Source organism: Dipodomys merriami, unplaced genomic scaffold, assembly GCF_024711535.1.
Source record: "Dipodomys merriami isolate MVZ:Mamm:240054 unplaced genomic scaffold, mDipMer1.0.p SCAF_345, whole genome shotgun sequence".
Classification (NCBI taxonomy): Eukaryota; Metazoa; Chordata; class Mammalia; order Rodentia; family Heteromyidae; genus Dipodomys; species Dipodomys merriami.
In genome coordinates, this window is record NW_027204993.1 from 793,765 (window position 1) to 811,359 (window position 17,595).

The 17,595-nt window shown below is 49.7% G+C and overlaps 1 protein-coding gene across 6 annotated transcripts in view; it reads right to left on the bottom strand.

Moving 5' to 3' along the window:
- Positions 1-3,109: 3,109 nt before the first annotated feature.
- LOC138803654 (beta-citrylglutamate synthase B) overlaps positions 3,110-17,595 on the bottom strand; it is a 46,786-nt gene continuing 32,300 nt past the window's right edge. For 2 of the 6 annotated variants that reach the window (XM_069987703.1, XM_069987702.1), the window contains exons 3-6: positions 17,218-17,448; positions 14,369-14,455; positions 12,751-12,954; positions 10,152-11,595 (exon numbers count right to left, since the gene is read on the bottom strand). In XM_069987703.1, coding sequence (XP_069843804.1) covers positions 11,123-11,595; positions 12,751-12,954; positions 14,369-14,455; positions 17,218-17,448 — 995 coding nt within the window. In that variant the 3' untranslated portion in view covers positions 10,152-11,122. Of the gene's footprint in view, positions 3,712-4,247; positions 4,404-10,151; positions 11,596-12,750; positions 12,955-14,368; positions 14,456-17,217; positions 17,449-17,595 lie in introns of those variants that run through there. The other 4 variants (XR_011364999.1, XM_069987706.1, XM_069987705.1 and 1 more) reach the window with 4 other exon arrangements.

A 17,595-nucleotide genomic window follows, 5' to 3' on the forward strand; every position in this document is an offset into this window, starting at 1 on the left:
TACAAATTGAGGGATGGAACAGAGAATGTACTGAAAAACTGAAGATTAAGCCGGGCGCTGGTGGCTCACGCCTGTAATCCTAGCTACTCAGGAGGCTGAGATCTGACGATCGCGGTTCAAAGCCAGCCCGGGCAGGAGAGACCGTGAAACTCCTATCTCCAATAAACCACCAGAAAACCTGAAGTGGCGCTGTAGCTCAAGTGGTAGAGCGCTCGCCTTGAGCTGAAGAGTTGAGGGACAGCACCCAGGCCCAGAGTTCAAGCCCCACGACCGACAAAAAAAAAAAACCTGAAGACTAGTACTGGTAAGGTGGCTCCCTGGTAGAGTGCTTGCCTCGCATGCATGAGGCCCTGGGTTCGATTCCACAGTGCCTCATACACAGAAAAAGACAAAGTGGCGCTGTGGCTCAAGTGGTAGAGCGCCAGCCTTGAGCTGAAGAGCTGAGGGACAGCGCCCAGGCCCTGAGTTCAAGCCCCAAGACCTACCAAAAATTAACAAACAAAAAGTTGTTTGGGAAATACTAACTTGTTAGTAGACTTTTTTTCCTTCGGGCTTTTATCATGCGCTCATATATGGTAACACTGAATCTGGATTTTCCTCATCATCCCCAAGGACGTGTCCAGATATTCAGCTGATTTGATTATATGAGAGCAAAGGACTTTTTTTCTTTTCTTTTGGTGCAGGTCCTAGGGCTGCACCTCTAAACTCCAGGCTGGTGCTCTATCTCTTGAATCACAGCTCCATGGTTGGCATTTTGCTGGTTAACTGGAGATACGAGTCAATGACTTTCCTACCTAGTAGGGCCTTGAACCTTGATCCTCAGATCCCAGCCTCCTGAAAAGCTAGGATGACAGGCGTGAGCCACTGGGGCCCAGCTAAAGCGCCATTCTTGGTCTGCTGGAGAGCATTTCAACATATCCATTGCCTGACCACAGCAGATGACCTCAAACTGTGACCAAACTCTCAATTTAGGGAAGCATTACTATTTTTAGATGATTGCCTAAGGTATATTCAACCCCCTATTTTCTTAGAGCAAGAGTTAATTCTGAGCCAGGCACCCATGGCTCCTGCCTGTCATCCTGAGATCTGAGGATCGTGGTTCAAAGCCAGCCCAGGCAGGAAAGTCCAAGAGACTCTTATCTGCAATGAACCACCACAAAACCGGAAGTGGCGCTATGACTCAAGTGGTAGAGCACCAGCCTGGAGCTGAAGAGCTGAAGGACAGCACCCAGGCCCTGAGTTCAAGCCCCACGACTGACAAAAAAATAAAAAAGTTAATCCTGTTTCCTACAGTTAAGAATCTTTTCACAGTTGCTATTTTTGTGTTGATCCTGGGACTTGAACTCAGGACCTGGGCACTGTCCCTCAGCTCTTCAGCTCAAGGCGAGCGCTCTACCACTTGAGCTACAGCGCCACTTCCGGTTTTCTGGTGGTTTATTGGAGATAGGAGTCTCACGGTCTTTCCTGCCCAGGCTGGCTTTGAACCGCGATCGTCAGATCTCAGCCTCCTGAGTAGCTAGGATTACAGGCATGAGCCACCAGCGCCAGACCTTGTTTTTCCTTTTTTTAAATAAGGTTGTTGGGGGAAAAAAATCCAGAGAGCCTACACAGGTAGAACACAGCCATCTAGAATAATCTAGAATAAGGCCATCTAGTATAAGCTTGTGCAGTACTGCTGCTTGAACTCAGGCCCTTTGCCGCAGTGCTGACTAGGTTTAAAGAACTGAGCATCCGATGAACGTAGCATGCTCCACTGTATCAAAATGTATTCTTGGCAACCCAAAGAATTTGATGATGTCAGGGCCCCAGAATCCACACCCTAAAACAGTAACGCAAGTGTGGTAACCCTCAATTAATCAGTATCCAGAGACCTTGCAGTCCTGGACCAGTGGCTCACGGCTATAATCCCGGCTGCTTAGGAGGAGGCTGAATATTATAATAGGAGGATCGTGGTCCAATGGGGGCCTTGGCAGACCGTGGAGACTCCTCCCACTTCAACAAAAGGCTGGGCAAGGTGTGGTGGGCCTGTCACCCTGGCCTTGCTGGGGGGGGATCCTGGGATCATGGGCCGCCTCTCAACAGAAGAGGCTGGGTGCAGAAGCATTCTCCTATCATCCCAGCCATGAGTTCTTTTCTTGGCTGCCTGTTATTTTATGGTTGTATTATCTGTCTTGTCTGCTATCTCAGTATCCGAAAACTGATTGCTGATAACTGAGCTTTTGAGATCTGGTGTTGTTAAACTGCCCAGGCTGGACTCAACTGTGCAGTGTCCCCGCTTTTGCCTCTCCAAAGCCGAGATTACAGGCATGTCCCACCATACCCAGCAGGAGACGGGGCTTTCCCTGCTTCTATCTGCTTCTATCCTAAGGATGTCACTATCTTTTTTTGGGGGGTGGGGTGGGGGGAGGGAGCATCCTAGCGTTTGAACTCTGGGCCTGGGCGCTGTCCCTGAGCTCTTCAGCTCAAGGCAAGTGCTCTACCACTTGAGCCACAGTACCACTTCAGGTTTTCTGGTGGTTTATTGGAGATTAATTGGGTTGGCTTCTAACTGAGATCCTCAGATCTCAGCCTCCTGAGTAGTTAAGATTACAAGTGCAAGCCACCAGCTTCTGGCTATTTTATTCTACTCTAACACCTCTATGCAAATGTATATGCCTTGGGCACTGTAGGTCATTCCTGTAATCCCAGCTGTTTAGGAGCCTGAGATCTGAGGCCTGCAGTGGGACCCCAGGGTCCAAGAAAGTTCCCAAGATTTTTCTCCAATTAGCCAGCAAAAAGCCAGACGTGAGCTGGGTGCTGGTGGCTCACGCCTGTCATCCCAGCTACTCAGGAGGCTGAGATCTGAGGATCGTGATTCAAAGCCAGCCATGGAAGGAAAGTCCGTGAGACTCTGCTCTCCAATAAACCACCAGAAAACTGGAAGTGGTGCTGTGGCTCAAGTGGTAGAGCGCCAGCCTTGAGCAAAAGAACTCAAGGACAGCACCCAAGTCCTGAGTTCAAATCCCAGGACCAAAGGGGAAAAAATAAAGAAATGAAAGAACACAAAGACTCAGAAGCCTTAAAATAAAGCATCACGAGCCACAATGTACAGAACGGACAGTATTTATTAAACAGTGTTCTCGATGCTCAGCACAATACATGTGTGACTCATGGCGTCCTCACCCCCTCGGCTAGTGTGTAAGCACAGTTAGTGCTATTTTCATCAAGAACTCCTCAACGTCCTGCAGCGGCCCCAACAGATCCAAAAGGCCAAGCACCATGAAGGAACGGGAGACTGGGAGCTAAAATAGGACCTTGTCAGAAAGCAGACTTTACACACACACACACACACACCACACACCACACACACACACACACACACACACACACACACACACACACACACACACAGTAGGACTGGGGAGAGACTACAGGGAGACACACCAGTAGAGTCCTGTGAGGGACAAGAAGAGCCCAATCTAGGAAAAACCAGTGGAACTGAAGTCGCTACGTACCGGGACTAATTCCGGTCTCCACGGGACCGGGTGGGAGCGCCACGGCCCAAAGAACCAGCCGCGCTCAGCTGTGTCGTCGTTTCTATTTCAGAAAGCACCCTGGGCTAAACAGGCTAGAGCTTTCTTGGTCTCTGCTTGGAAAAAAAGCTGACTCAAGTCCGTCTGCATTCATCCTGTCAGGGAGGTGAGCCAAGAACCTTCTGGTGACTTCTAGAACCTGTAGGAGAAAACATGCTCACTTAATCACCGTTCACACGGTCTCCAAGTTGACAGGAAACGGAGAGCAAAGCAGTGAGACTTTAAAGCATTGGAGAAGCCAGGCACCAGGGATTCCGGCCTATCATCCCAGCTACTCAGGAGGCTGAGATCGGAGGATCACAGTTCGAGGCCAGCCTGGGCAGGAAAGCCGTAACTCTGTATCTATAAGACACGATCCTGGAAAACCTAGAAGTGGAGCTGTGGCTCAAGTGGTAGAGTGCTAGCCTTGAGCACAAAGAGGCTCAGGGACAGCGCCCAGGTCCTGAGTTCAAGTCCCAAGACAGGAAAATCATCATCATCATCATCAAAGAAAGAAATCAGACTTACAGCATAATTTCTGCATACATACATCAATGTGCTAACTCAAGCAGAACACCACCACCAACAATACCAAGAATGAGCTGGAAGTTCAATTCAACCTAAGGATTTGTGATCGCACAGAATATAGACCATGAAACCCCAATGCACAAATGCCTGCCAGGGCCCGTCACTCACCAGGGAAAAGTCGGCCTGGCCTCCATGTCTGCTTTATCTGTCTTGGTCTCCTTCCTCTCCCAGGAAAATGCCACAGCAGAAGCCAGAAGGTGGAAGGCGGAAGTCAGCCATCTGAAGGATTTCTCTGCTGCTACTACCTATCAGTTTATTTCTCTGCTGAAGCAGAAGGGCATATAGAGAAAGTTCTCGCTTACTATCCCGATTAAATGGACTCCCTCTTTGACATGTCACATTTGCACATGTGCACCCATGTTTCCATCTTTGCCCCCCCCTACAACCCTCCCCCCAAATTCCAAAAATCAGGGGGGGGGGGCGTAATCAACCTAGTCAGAGAAAAGCTAAACCATTTGTATGGTGGATGCTCATGCGGAAGAAGGAACCCTTAAAACAAAAAAGCTATGTGCACGCAGGGCGTCATCTTAACTAAAATACACTTCTGTTCAGTTTTAGTCTCGATCCTTCCCTAGCCTTCCATTGGACACATCCATACATCGTCCCGTACACAGGAAGGCCAAAGACCACCCAAAGAACTGTGGGAAGATGCATCAAGACAAGAGAGACTTCTAGAAACTTAAGGGATTAGGTTGTTTACCTGCCTTGTGGTTTCAGTGTTTGGGACTTGCTGATTGCTGATTGCATTAAAACACCAACGCATGCAGTCACCTGCATTTAAAATAGGGGAGCATTTGCATGCCCATAAAGAGCAATGGGTATTTTTTTCTTTCTTTCCTTTTTGGCAAAAGAGTCACAAGTTCATGAAGTCCTTTGAAATTAAAGAAAAAAAGGACTGACCATGAAGACACATTTTTCTAGAGCTATGCACACCCAGACACTGGCGATGCGGAACGAGGACAAATGCACGGCAGCATTCATGCAGCATCCATTATTTCCTGCTGGTTAAAACCCAAGTTTCCACTTCTGTCCCCCCTCACCCCGCTCCCCACCATTTGTTCCGGCCTGCCCTCTTTCAATGGTCGTCCCAACTTGATGTGGAGAAAACTATTCAGAACCTCCTCCCCTCCCCTCCCTTCCCCCCCAAACAAAACAAACATGTCAGGAGATAAAGACAGGGAAATAGCCCTAAAAGCTGCCCCCCTAGTGACAATGCCCAAGGGGATCACTTCTCTGACTCCTCCTTCCCCACCAAGCCCTGCCCCTTGACCTCTGCATAGGGGATGCGCCCTTTGACCTCTGCATAGGGGATGCACCTGAGCAGGAGAAGCTGGTGCTGCAGGCTTGCGCCGTGTTCGATGCTTCTAGAGGCTTCTAGAGGCTTCTGGGACCTGGGGTACAGGGCTGTCTGACTGAGACCTAAAACAACAACAGTTCACCCCCCTGACCCCAAGGTTCCCCAAACCCCACCACCGCAGCCAAGGTGGATGGGCTAGGTGAGCGGCCTCAAAATGGTAACGATGGAAAAGCGGAATGCCAAGCCCGTCATGCTCCAGTGGGGGTACCCCATGCGCACCCACATTCTGCTGAGTCTCACGGGGAGCATCCAGGAGGGATCTGCTGGGCAAACCCCTCTCCTAGCCCAGCCAGCAGCTGGCAAAGTGTCCACCAGCCAACTTCCGCTCACCAGATCTTTGGGGAAAGGCTAGCGCCTCCCCTGGGGTCAGCTGATGCTGTCATCAGACGAATTTGACAATCAGCTCAAACAGCTCCATTCTTTATTAGAAGAAGGAATGGGAGGGGTCCGACGCGCTACAGGGATTCATTCTGCTGCTGTCCCCCCACGATCCTTTATGATCTGTGGGTCACCACTGTCTCTCACTAAGGTTTTCTCCTAAGTGAATCTATACATATAGAAATACAACATATAGATGTAAGCAGAACCTTGTTAACAATCTCTAGTTTTCCATACCTGTCCATTCCTAATTGATGTCTTTCTACTGTGAGCTCATTGTGTGTGCCAAACACCAACCCCTGGAAAAAGCTTCAGCCAGAGTCACACCACAGGAGAAATAAACAGACCCCCCCAACAAAAAGAAAGCCAAAAAGAAAGAAAAAGTCACCCTTGGTCAATACTTCCGTATCTACAGCCAAGCAAGGAAACATGGAAGCCAGGGATAGGGTTCCAAACAAACAAAATCCACCCCCCCCAAGATCTGATTTTCAATCCCAATCAATTCCAATTGCATCTCCCCCCACCACCCCAAAAGCTCTTTGGGAATCCGATTATTTGCAAGGCATACTTAATTAACCATCTTTTTTGTTTGTTTGTTTCCCCCAAGTAAGAAGTAGGCCAACCCGTGGTTGACGTTAAAGCGCAGATAAGCAAACTTGAGAAAATAAAGCAAAACGTTAGGCAGTGGTGGAAGAGAAAGAGCTAGAATGAAATTACCTGTCGGCGGGCAGGGCTGGGCTGGGCTGGGCCTGGTCCAAATCGTAGAATGATCACTCATTAGGTAGCTGCCATATTGAGGGGCGAGGGACTTAGCGGGGTACTGACCCCCAAAAGCTCTCATTACTTCTCTCTCTCATCATCATCATCAGGAAAGGGGAAGAAGAAGAAGAAGGGAAGTTTTTTTTTCTCTGGGTAATGTTTGCTTTGTTTGTATTTGGTTTTTTGAGTTTTTTTTTTTTGGGGGGGGGGGTTTGGCTCCTGAAAAGGCTGGCAAAGAACAGTAACAGTACACATCGTTAGAAGAATATTCTTTTTAGAAAACAGGTCTAAAAAATAAATTGCAAAACATATAAGGAAGTTTTAAAGTCAAACTTTCATTAAGATAGAAAAAAAAATGTCACTAGAGTTAAGACAGCCAACCCCACATGGCATGGTTTTTGGTGTGTTTTTTTTTTAAATGGCACTGGGAAGAAAGCAAATAAAATACCACACACAAACAATAATAATAATAATAATAATAATAAATAAATCCAAATGAAAGTAAACCATTTCCAATGAAACCTGGAAGACTAGAAGATTCCAACAGCAGATTTCTGTCCACTACTGAAACATTCTAAACTCCAAGCTCTTCAGGCACCTAAATTAGAGGCTAAGCAAAACTGTTGCTTTAAAAAAACAAAAAAACAACAGAAAAACAAAAAAGAAAAAAGAAAGCAGTGAACCTGGCGATCCATCCTGCAGTATATTACATTTAAAAAAAATCCTAGTACAACAGAAACAACATTTTAAATAAAAGTCAACAAACAAACAAACACAGTAGCAGCAGCGGTTACCTGTCTACGCACCTACATTTTCTTAGAAGGGAATTGTGTCTCATCAGCCAAATAGCCCACAAACCTTCTTAAAACAAAACAAAACAAACAAACAAAAAAAACACGTGCGCCAGGAGAAAACAGGACACAGGGTTGATAGTACAATGTCTGTAACACCCATTCCCCCCAGCCCCAAATAAGGGGTTCAACTGAATGAAGAGAATTGGTTTTTCCATGGCTCCGATCTTGAGGAAAAAGAAGACGATGCTCAAAGTCCGTGGGGTTTCTCAATGCTGTCGCTCGTGTCCTTCACATAGTCTGATAACACGCAGGATGACAGCCAGCGATAAATATCCCAGGGTGGTTTTCTTAGGATAGCACACACACAGAAAGATCTCAAAAGTTCATTGGAGAAAAACCAGGAGGAATGGGCCAATGAATGAAGAGCACCCCCAAAAGATAAAAGACTATTAAAAATGGGAAGTTCCAAGGGATAGAGAGATTCAAAGTCCAGTTTTTATCATGGGGGAACATAAAAGCAGTATCCGAAAGACTTACTGTAAAAAATACAATTTATCCATACAACTTTGAACAGATACGAACACGTTTACAGTTCAGTCAGCTTTTGGAATCATTATTACACACGTTTGATTAAAAGGGGGAAAAAGAAAACCAAAACACTGTATCTCATAATTGTCCCAAAGATCATACAAGTGGTTAAAACAATGAGAAAGAGCAATTCACACCAAAAAAAAGGATTCCTTAAGTATCTGCTGGGTTTCCTTTTTGAGTTCTTTCACAAAGATCTGTTCTTTACCTTAATTTGAGAGAATTCAAAAAGATCACCCTGCTAAAATGACCCTTCCTGCCTTTGTAAAAGTTCCCCAAGAGGCTGCTGGCTATGTTGGAATATAGTGCCCAGAAAATATGAACAGTGAGAGAAAGTACAGTGAAATATGTCTGCTTCCGTCTGCTTAACTTGGTAGAAGGGCAAACAGGGACAGAGCTACATTTCTCCTGGACCCCTTCCCCCACCAACACAAGATAAAGAGGTTTTTCTATTTGTTGTGCTTTTCAATGTATGAACCTATATGGAGAGACCGTGTTCTATCTCTGGTGGGTCCTATTTAATGTGTGGGTCGTAGGAGGTAGCCACCACCAAGATGATGGGATTAACCGGTTCTTCATTGATTTCTCTACACCAAATAGTATGTATCCACCAAGAGATGAATGTCTGGGAAAAGTACCAAAGTATTTCCTTCTGGTAATGGTCAGAAGTACTTGGTCCTGAAAAAGGCTATTTCTTTCAGATGGGATCACTCTCCCCTTTTAAAAGGTGTCTGGAGTGCCTTTCTTCTGCAGTGAAATGAGAACAGCTCACAAATTACTATGCTATTTGTCAACGATCAACCTTTCACTCAATTTTAATAGTATTTAATTCTACGGGGAAAGAGGAGGGGGGGTGGGGAAACCACGTTTTTGTTTATTACATCCTTTTGGAAAATGGGGCAAAAACTATACAATGAAGCATGATCAAACCTCTGTGAGAGCTGGTTAATACTGATCTTTTATTATTGTCTCTCTAGCAGTGTCCGAAATTACGTGTGCGGTCCGTCTGGAGGAAAAGGAGTCGTGGGAAGGCTAGAAGGCAGCGGCCAACTCGCTGCTGTCATGTAAAAACTGAGTGACGTTGCTCTGTCGATGGCCACTTCGACCCTCGGGTGCCCACCACAGGAGAGGGGGAATAGGGGGAGGCGGGGGGGGGGGGGGGTGTACTGTGGCCAGGGTTCAAAAGACTCATATTGTAGGCAGGTTTGGGGCTTTTGAAGAGACTAGGAAGATTGGTCAACATCGAAGGCTGAAGGCCGGGGAAATTTCCCAGGGAAAAAACATCACGCCCACCCGCCCCCACAACCCTCCCCCCCCCCCCCCGCCCCCAAGGCCTATATGTAAAAAGAGAAAATGCATAGCCATAGCACTGAAGGAAAGCACAGAGCCTTGAAGAAATCGTTGACAGTCTAGAACAATCCAGAGCAGTCTAGAACAATCTAGAATAGTCTAGAACAATCTAGAACAATCTAGAACAGTCTAGAAGCAAAGGGGGGGAACCAAACCACGTATACATACACGCACACGCGCACACACGCGCACGCACACACACACACACACACACACACACACACACACGCACGCACGCACGCACGTGCACACAAAGGCCTAAGAAGCAGTTCTGTTGTCTTTAGGTGAGAATCTCTACCCCGCTGAAGAGTCTAAGTCGCTAAAAACAACCCCTTTTTCGAAATTAAAAGAGAAAAACTGTGTTGCCCATCATGCTCCATTCTCTAGGATCTATCCTTCCAGTTGGGCTGGGGTAACGAAGAAAGCAAGAACACAGCCACACGTGCGTGCATCCACGGAACGTGAGCACCGCAGCTGTCCGTGTACCTCGGGCAGCAGAAGCGCCATCCTGAAGAACCCAACAAGCCTTCTGGACCTCTTAAGAATACTTCCTCTCGTCCTCATCTTTTAAATGTCCAACCCACCACACAAGAAAAAGAACCGACCGACCACACAAATAAATCAAGGGAGAGGCAAACTTTGCCAGGGACAGTTCTGATCAGTATCGGGTCATCAGCAAGAGCAGCTCGCTCGCTTCGCTTTGGCCGTGGTTGGAGAGACAGGTGTGGAACAGGGAAATGTTAAGACTTGCATGTATTAAAACAGCAAAGCAATGCAAAAGCAACATTAACAGAGCGGATCATCTTTCCAGAAAAAAAAAAAAAAAAGACTAAAACACTGAACAAATACAAGCCAATGCACGTCCTAGCGACTAGTGGGACTTTATCTACAGGTTACTTCTGCTACACCAGACATTGCAATACTGTTCACACCCGCTTCTGTACCATGCAATCATGCCGATTCGGTCATGGACAAACTTTATTGGTGAGAATCACGCAGTCCCTCCCACCCGAATTAAGGGGTGGGGGCGGGGAACCAAAGACAAAAAAAAAACAAAAACAAAAACAAAAACAAAACACACACACGCACACACAAAAAAATGAGAAACTCCAATAGAAGAGCCCCTGGAGATGGAATCAACAATGAGCCAAGGCTGCTAGTGGACCAACAGGGAAAATGGCAGATTGTGGCATCTGCCTGGGCAAAATGCTGGTAATTTAGGCAGCTTAAGTCTCCACCTGCTGTCTATATAGACATCAGGCCCAGAAAGTTATGGCTAGGAGCTATTTTGGCCCAAACCAAACAGTTGGGGGGTTTTGGGGTGGTGGTGGTGGTGATTTGTTGTGGTTGTATAAAAAAATAAACAACAGCAAGGACTCAGGTGAGTCCTTGTTGGACTGGTCCCACAGCAGGGGCCTGGGGCAGAATTTTCCAGGTTGGCTCTTAGGGCCCCCATCTCGCTAGCCAGACCCCACCCTGCTGCCTCTCCCTGCAGCAGAGGCTGCGCAAGGAAAGACCAAAGTCAATGCTTCTCCTCTCGCTACTCATGTTCTCTTCTCCTGAGCGTCCTACATGAACAGCATTGCAAGTTGGTTTTTTAAAAAAAAAAAAAAAGAAAAGAAAAGAAAAAGTGGGGGGGGAGGAGGGGGGAGAAATAATAATAATAATAATAATAAGGAAAAGAAAAGGGAGGGGAGGAGGGGGAGGGACCAAAAAATAAATGGGGGGGTTGGGGCGAGCGTGGCCGGGCGATTGGGTCACTCGACCAGGAGTTTGATCTCATTGGCTAGCAGCTGGTTCATGTTGAACAGGCCCCCGGGCAGCTGGCCCAGCGGCTCGCGCTCCGTGCTGCTCTCGGGGTCGCTGTCGACCGAGCTGGAGCTGGAGCAGGCGCTCATGTGGTCGCCCGCCGCCCCGGCCGCGGGCCCCAGCTCGGGCTCGCTCGTCTCGCTGGCCGTGGACACGACGGACAGCAGCGACATGCGGCGGGTGAGGCGGCCCGAGGGCAGGAGGGAGGCGGCGTAGTCCGCTATGGTGCCAGCTACGTCTAGATTGCAGGCCTTGTCGAAGGCCATGAAACCTACGTTGGCGTTGGCCTCGCACACGCAGAAGGAGCCGTCGTCCTTCATGAGCAGGTCGATGCCGCACACGTCCATGCCCAGGATGTTGGACACCTGGACGGCCAGCTGCTTGCCCTGCTCGCTGAGGGTGCACATCATGCCCACGCCACCTGCGCGACACAAAGGGGGGACCGGGGGGTCATCGGCGGGCGCCCTGCCACCGGGGCCCCAGCGCGCTTCCCGCTCGCTGAGATCGGGCCTCCCACCGCGATCCTCCGACCTCGGCCTCCTGGGCAGCTGGGAGGACAGGCGGCGGCCACCCGGGGCTCGCTGGGGCTCGCTCTGGACAAGGCTGGGACTCGAACCCGCGGGGCCTCCGCACATCCCGGGCGAGGGGCCACCCACGGGCTGCACCACCACCCCTCCCTCGCTGACCGCCGTGCCCGGGGGGTGGCGGGCCTGAAGCGGCCACCAGGAATACACCCACGCGGGATTTCACGGCGCTGCACAGACGCAGGGGGTTTGGTTAGGTTTCATTCTCTCGCTTTTTTTCTGAATGAAATGAGGGCCTTCAAGCTTGGCACCTGGGGCTCCCCCGCCTGTCATCCCAGCCACTCCGGAGGCTGAGATCGGAGGATCACGGTTCAAGGCCAGCCCAGGCAGGAAAGTCCGTGAGGCTCTGATCTCCCATGAACCACCAGAAAACCAGAAGTGGAGCCGTGGCTCAAGTGGTAGAGCACCAGCCTTGAACAAAAGCAGCTCGGGGAACAGCATCAAGGCCCAGAGTTCAAGCCCCACGACCAACAAAAAACCCCACCACCACCACCACCACCACCACCAAAAAAGCAATGTATAAAGCATGAGTTAGATTAGGGCACTAAGAAATTAGGACTAGGAAAATTCCAGAGCAAGCAAGCAGGGGGGATACGGACAGGCAGGCAGACAGACAGACAGACAGACAGCACATGAGCTCTCATTCGCCTTGTCTGCTCCACCGACTATATGGATCAGGCCACAGCTTGAATGGACTCAAATTAACAGGGTGTCTCTAGCCAGGCGCTAGTGGTGGCTCACGCCTATAATCCTAGCTACTCAGGAGGCGGAGATCTGAGGATCTGGGTTCAAGGTCAGCCAAGGCAGACAAATTGCTAAGACTCTTATCTCTAACTTGCCAGCAAAATGCTGGAAGTAGAGGTGTGGTTCAAGTGGTAGAGCGCCAGCCTTAAGCTAAAAAGCAATCACGAGGCCCTGAGTTCAAGAAGACCTGTGGCTATACGCGAGCCCGGTGGGGGACAAGGTGCACAAACACTCGCGCCGCGTTTTACCTAGTGAGCAGTTGCTCTGCATGCGCCCGTCGGTGGAGCAGCGTAACATGGTGCCAACCACGCGCCCGCCGACCACGATGACCCGGACATCTCTCCCGTGAGACTCCTGGACATACTTCTGGAACAGGTACGGCGCTTCGTGGCGAATAAGATGGCTCAGATCGGCCAAATGATGCTTATCTCGTGCCAAGAAAACAGCTTTGCCTGTGATCGAAAGATCCAAAGTAAAGCTGCATCTATTACATAGGTGTATTTGATCTATAGCACAATACAGCAGCAGTACATATACCCATTTACTACATAGTACATACAGTGTATGTACCTATGATATACACATGCAGATATGCACTTATATCACATATACTATATCTATTATAACATGTACATACATAATATGAATATATAATACATATGCACGCCATCAAACCATGAGCAGCTGAGTATGTGTGCTTGCTTGTAGACATATGTATATGCGTATATGCAAACACATGTGTACATGTATGCGTGTACATGTATACGTAAACATACATGATTTTTTTTTTTGGCCAGTCCTGAGGCTTGAACTTAGGGCCTGGACACTGTCCCTGAACTTCTTCTTCTTTCCCCTCCATCCTGGGGCCTGAACTCTGGGCCTGGGCACCTCAACTCTTCAGCTCAAGGCTAGCGCTCTACCACTTGAGCCACAGCGCCACTTCGGGATTTTTCTGCATATGTGGTACTGAGGAATCGAACTCAGGGCCTCATGCATGCAAGGCAAGTACTCTACCACTGAGCCACCTGCCCAGCTCCAGTCCCTGAGCTTCTTTTGCTCAAGGCTAGCACTCTACCACTTAAGCTACAGCGCCACTCCTGGCTTTTTCTGCATAAGTGGTTCTGAGGAATCGAACCCAGGGCTTCCTGCATGTTAGACAAGTGCTCTACCATGAAGCCACATTCCCAGCCCCTGTAAGTACATATGTAAATGTTGATGTATAGATCCGTTGCTTATACCACATTAATTTCGTTAAGATTAAGCAAGGACCTGGGAAGGTGAGCAGAGAGCTCAGGGAAAAGCACCCCAGCCCTGAGTTCAAGCCCCAGGACTGGGAAAAAGAAAAAAAATAAAAGAGTAAGTGAAATAGTCCCATACAAACCATGTATGAAGACCAAGTTAAGAATCTTCTATTGCATTCCCTCGTTCTCAAGCTCCTAGGGTAAAGTAGAATTCACCTTGGTCTCTTTCGTAAGGTCTAGGCTAGCTGAGGATGCTTGGTTCTAAGTAGGGCTGGTAAAATCTCTGGCCACAGCTGGGGCTGGGGCTCAGTGGTAGAGCGCTCGCCCAGCACGCATGAAGCCCTAGGTTCGATTCCTCACTACCATGTAAACAGCAAAAGGCAGAAGTGGCGCTGTGGCTCAAGTGGTAGAGCACTAGCCTTGAGCAAAAGAATCAGGGACAGCGCCCAGGCCCTGAGTTCAAGCCCCAGGACTGGCAAAAAAAAAAAAAAAAAAACCCTCTGGGCTCATCTCTGAGCAGAGATCTCAGGTGGCCATACTGAACTTCTTATGGTAACCTTCTAGAAGCTGCACGGTCCCCGGCAGGCCAACCTTTAGAATGACTGTGCCGACAGCTGCTACGCACCTCTGTGGCCTCGTGTGTTCTTCACCACCATGGGGAACTCCAGCACCTCCGCCTCGTCGATCATTTTGGCGAAGTTTTCATGGCCGCCTGGAATGAGCAAAGAGTAAAATGTGAGCGAGAAAGGCAGAGGCCAAGGGCTTCAGGGCTACTGTAAGCTCCGCTCCTGGATGGCCAGCAGGCTCCACCCCCTCCAGCAGACTCCACCCCTCCAGCAGGCTCCACCCTCCCCCAGCAGACTCCACCCTCCTCCAGCAGACTCCACCCCTCCAGCAGACTCCACCCCCTCCAGCAGACTCCACCTCCTCCAGCAGACTCCACCTCCTCCAGCAGACTCCACCCCCTCCAGCAGACTCCACCTCCTCCAGCAGACTCCACCTCCTCCAGCAGACTCCACCCCCTCCAGCAGACTCCACCCCCTCCAGCAGACTCCACCCCCTCCAGCAGACTCCACCCCCTCCAGCAGACTCCACCTCCTCCAGCAGACTCCACCCCCTCCAGCAGACTCCACCCCCTCCAGCAGACTCCACCTCCTCCAGCAGACTCCACCTCCTCCAGCAGACTCCACCCTCCCCCAGCAGACTCCACCCTCCCCCAGCAGACTCCACCTCCTCCAGCAGACTCCACCCTCCCCCAGCAGACTCCACCCCCTCCAGAAGACTCCACCCCCTCCAGCAGACTCCACCCCCTCCAGCAGACTCCACCCCCTCCAGCAGACTCCACCCCCTCCAGAAGACTCCACCCCCTCCAGCAGACTCCACCTCCTCCAGCAGACTCCACCTCCTCCAGCAGACTCCACCTCCTCCAGCAGACTCCACCCCCTCCAGCAGACTCCACCCCCTCCAGAAGACTCCACCCTCCCCCAGCAGACTCCACCTCCTCCAGAAGACTCCACCCCCTCCAGCAGACTCCACCCCCTCCAGCAGACTCCACCCCCTCCAGCAGACTCCACCCTCCCCCAGCAGACTCCACCCCCCTCGCAGCAAAGTCTCCGCCCAGGACCTGCATTACCTAGGCAACTGGCACACCTGGAAGAGGTCACATCTGCATCCGCGGAGGTCACATCTGAATTTGATGTGGCCACACCTTTCTCCGCCAGACCCTAAATAAGGCCTAGTCCAGGCCCAGACTCTCTCTCTCTGCTCTTTTCTAGCTCTTTCCTCTCTCTTTCCCAGCTCTCTCTCTTTCCCAGGCCTTTCGCAGCCGCGTGGAGTGCCAACCTGGCCTGGTCCCAGCGGGTCTACTGAATAAACCTCCCCCTTCCCTGAACACCACGTGCGTGGCGCAGGTCTTACTCGGCTACCTCTTTTGAAAAACCTAACAGCTACACTGTATTTTTCTGGGAGAAAACCAATATGAATCGATAAACATAAACATCGAATATGCATTGAAGGTCGATCCAGTTAAAACATCCATTTTTTTTCCCCCCTTAAGAGTCTGGACTGTCTAGAGCCTCTCTGTGCTCCAGGCTGGCACTCTACCAATTTGAGCCACAGCTCCACTTCTGGCGCTCTGATAGTCAATTGGAAATAAGTCTCAGGGGGCTGGGCAGGTGGCTCAGTGGTAGAGTGCTCGCCTTGCATACATGAAGCCCTGAGTTCGATTCCTCAGTACCACATATACAGAAAAAGCCTGAAGTGGCGCTGTGGCTCCAGTGGTAGAGTGCTCGCCTTGAGCACAGAGAAGCTCAGGGACAGCACCCAGGTCCTGAGTTCAAGCCCCAGGACTGACCAAAAAAAAAAAAAAGTCTCATGGACTTTCTTGCTGGGACTGGCTTTGAACCCTGATCCTCAGATGTCAGCCTTGTATATAGCTAAGAAGCCAGGCAAGGTTTAAACACTAAGTTCTGCATTCTGCCTGACATTTGGCTTGCCTCCCAGCCCAGGAGTAGATGATAAGAAGCAATCTTAGGCCAAGTGGATTCTAATTTGTAAAAAATAAATAAATTTTAACTCAATGCAATGATAAAGGAAAAACTAAGCCAGGAAAAGGTTCATGACGTTACTGCAAATTCTGAGAAATCAAGATGACCAACACCCCAAACTACAATCCATCAACATCCGAGTGAAGAGGACTGTTTTGGGGTTTTTTTTTTTATGGGTCTGGTCGTGGGGCCTGAACTCTGGGCCTGGGCGCTGTCCCTCAGCTCTTCAGCTCAAAGCTGGCGCTCTACCCCTTGAGCCACAGCGCCACTTCCGGCTTTTTTTTTCTGCTTATGTGGTGCTGAGGAATCGAACCCAGGGCCTCATGCACGTACCATTGGGGTGGGGAGAGGGGAAAGCGACCCTTTTGAAATGTCCTTACGAGAAGAGGACAGAGACTTCTTTTTAAAGCTTCATTAAACCTCCAGCCATGGACCTGGACATTTATTTTCAAGAAATACCTTAGTTGAAGACTCAAACTTGGTATAGACCTTCCCTACCTAGAAGAACTGGAAAGGCAGGAAGTAGATTAGCATAACACTGTTTATGCCGGCCTGGACTTATCTATGACCGGGAAGCCAGTAAATGAGCACTGGGTGCTTTCTGAGCAAGTTAGTACCCAAGGGGAATGCTGATCACCACATTGCCAGTGAGTTATTAATGCACAGTAGACTGACCTTTTTTTTTGGGGGGGGGGGGGAGGAAAAGATCTTTTATCTTTTTAAAAGATTAGTCATTTTCTTTAAAAACAACTCAAAAAAAGGGATTATGAAATGAAGGGATTATGAAAATACTAACAGAAGTACCAAATTCTGTCATCTTGGACCTCAAACCAAAGGTCTGTGGGGCAAGGGCTGGGACTACAGGTGTGCGCCACCATACCCCACGGGATCATCTCGTCCAGCGGTCTCCCCTTGTGTGCGATCTTACCGTAGGAGAAGGTGTCTGGTAAAGGAACGCCGTGGCCGGCCAGCTCCTGAAACGTCCAGAACTTGTTCACACAGTTGAGGATGGCCTGGGGGCGGTTCATCAGGCGGCAGCCCATTTTCTCCAGGTGGCGCAGGACGGTGATGTCACTGTCGCTCTGCACCCAGGGTGTGGGGACCCTCACGACCACCACCTGCGGGTACGCAGAGATGAGCTCTCCATTGATCCGCACGCCTGAAACACACCGGCGGGAAGCGAAACCATTACGAGGGCACACGCAGCAACAGTCACCGAGCCGGGCGCTGTGGCTCCCGCCTGTCGTCCCGGCTACGCGGGAGGCTGAGATGGGAGGATCGTGGTTCAAAGGCCATAAACTTGATT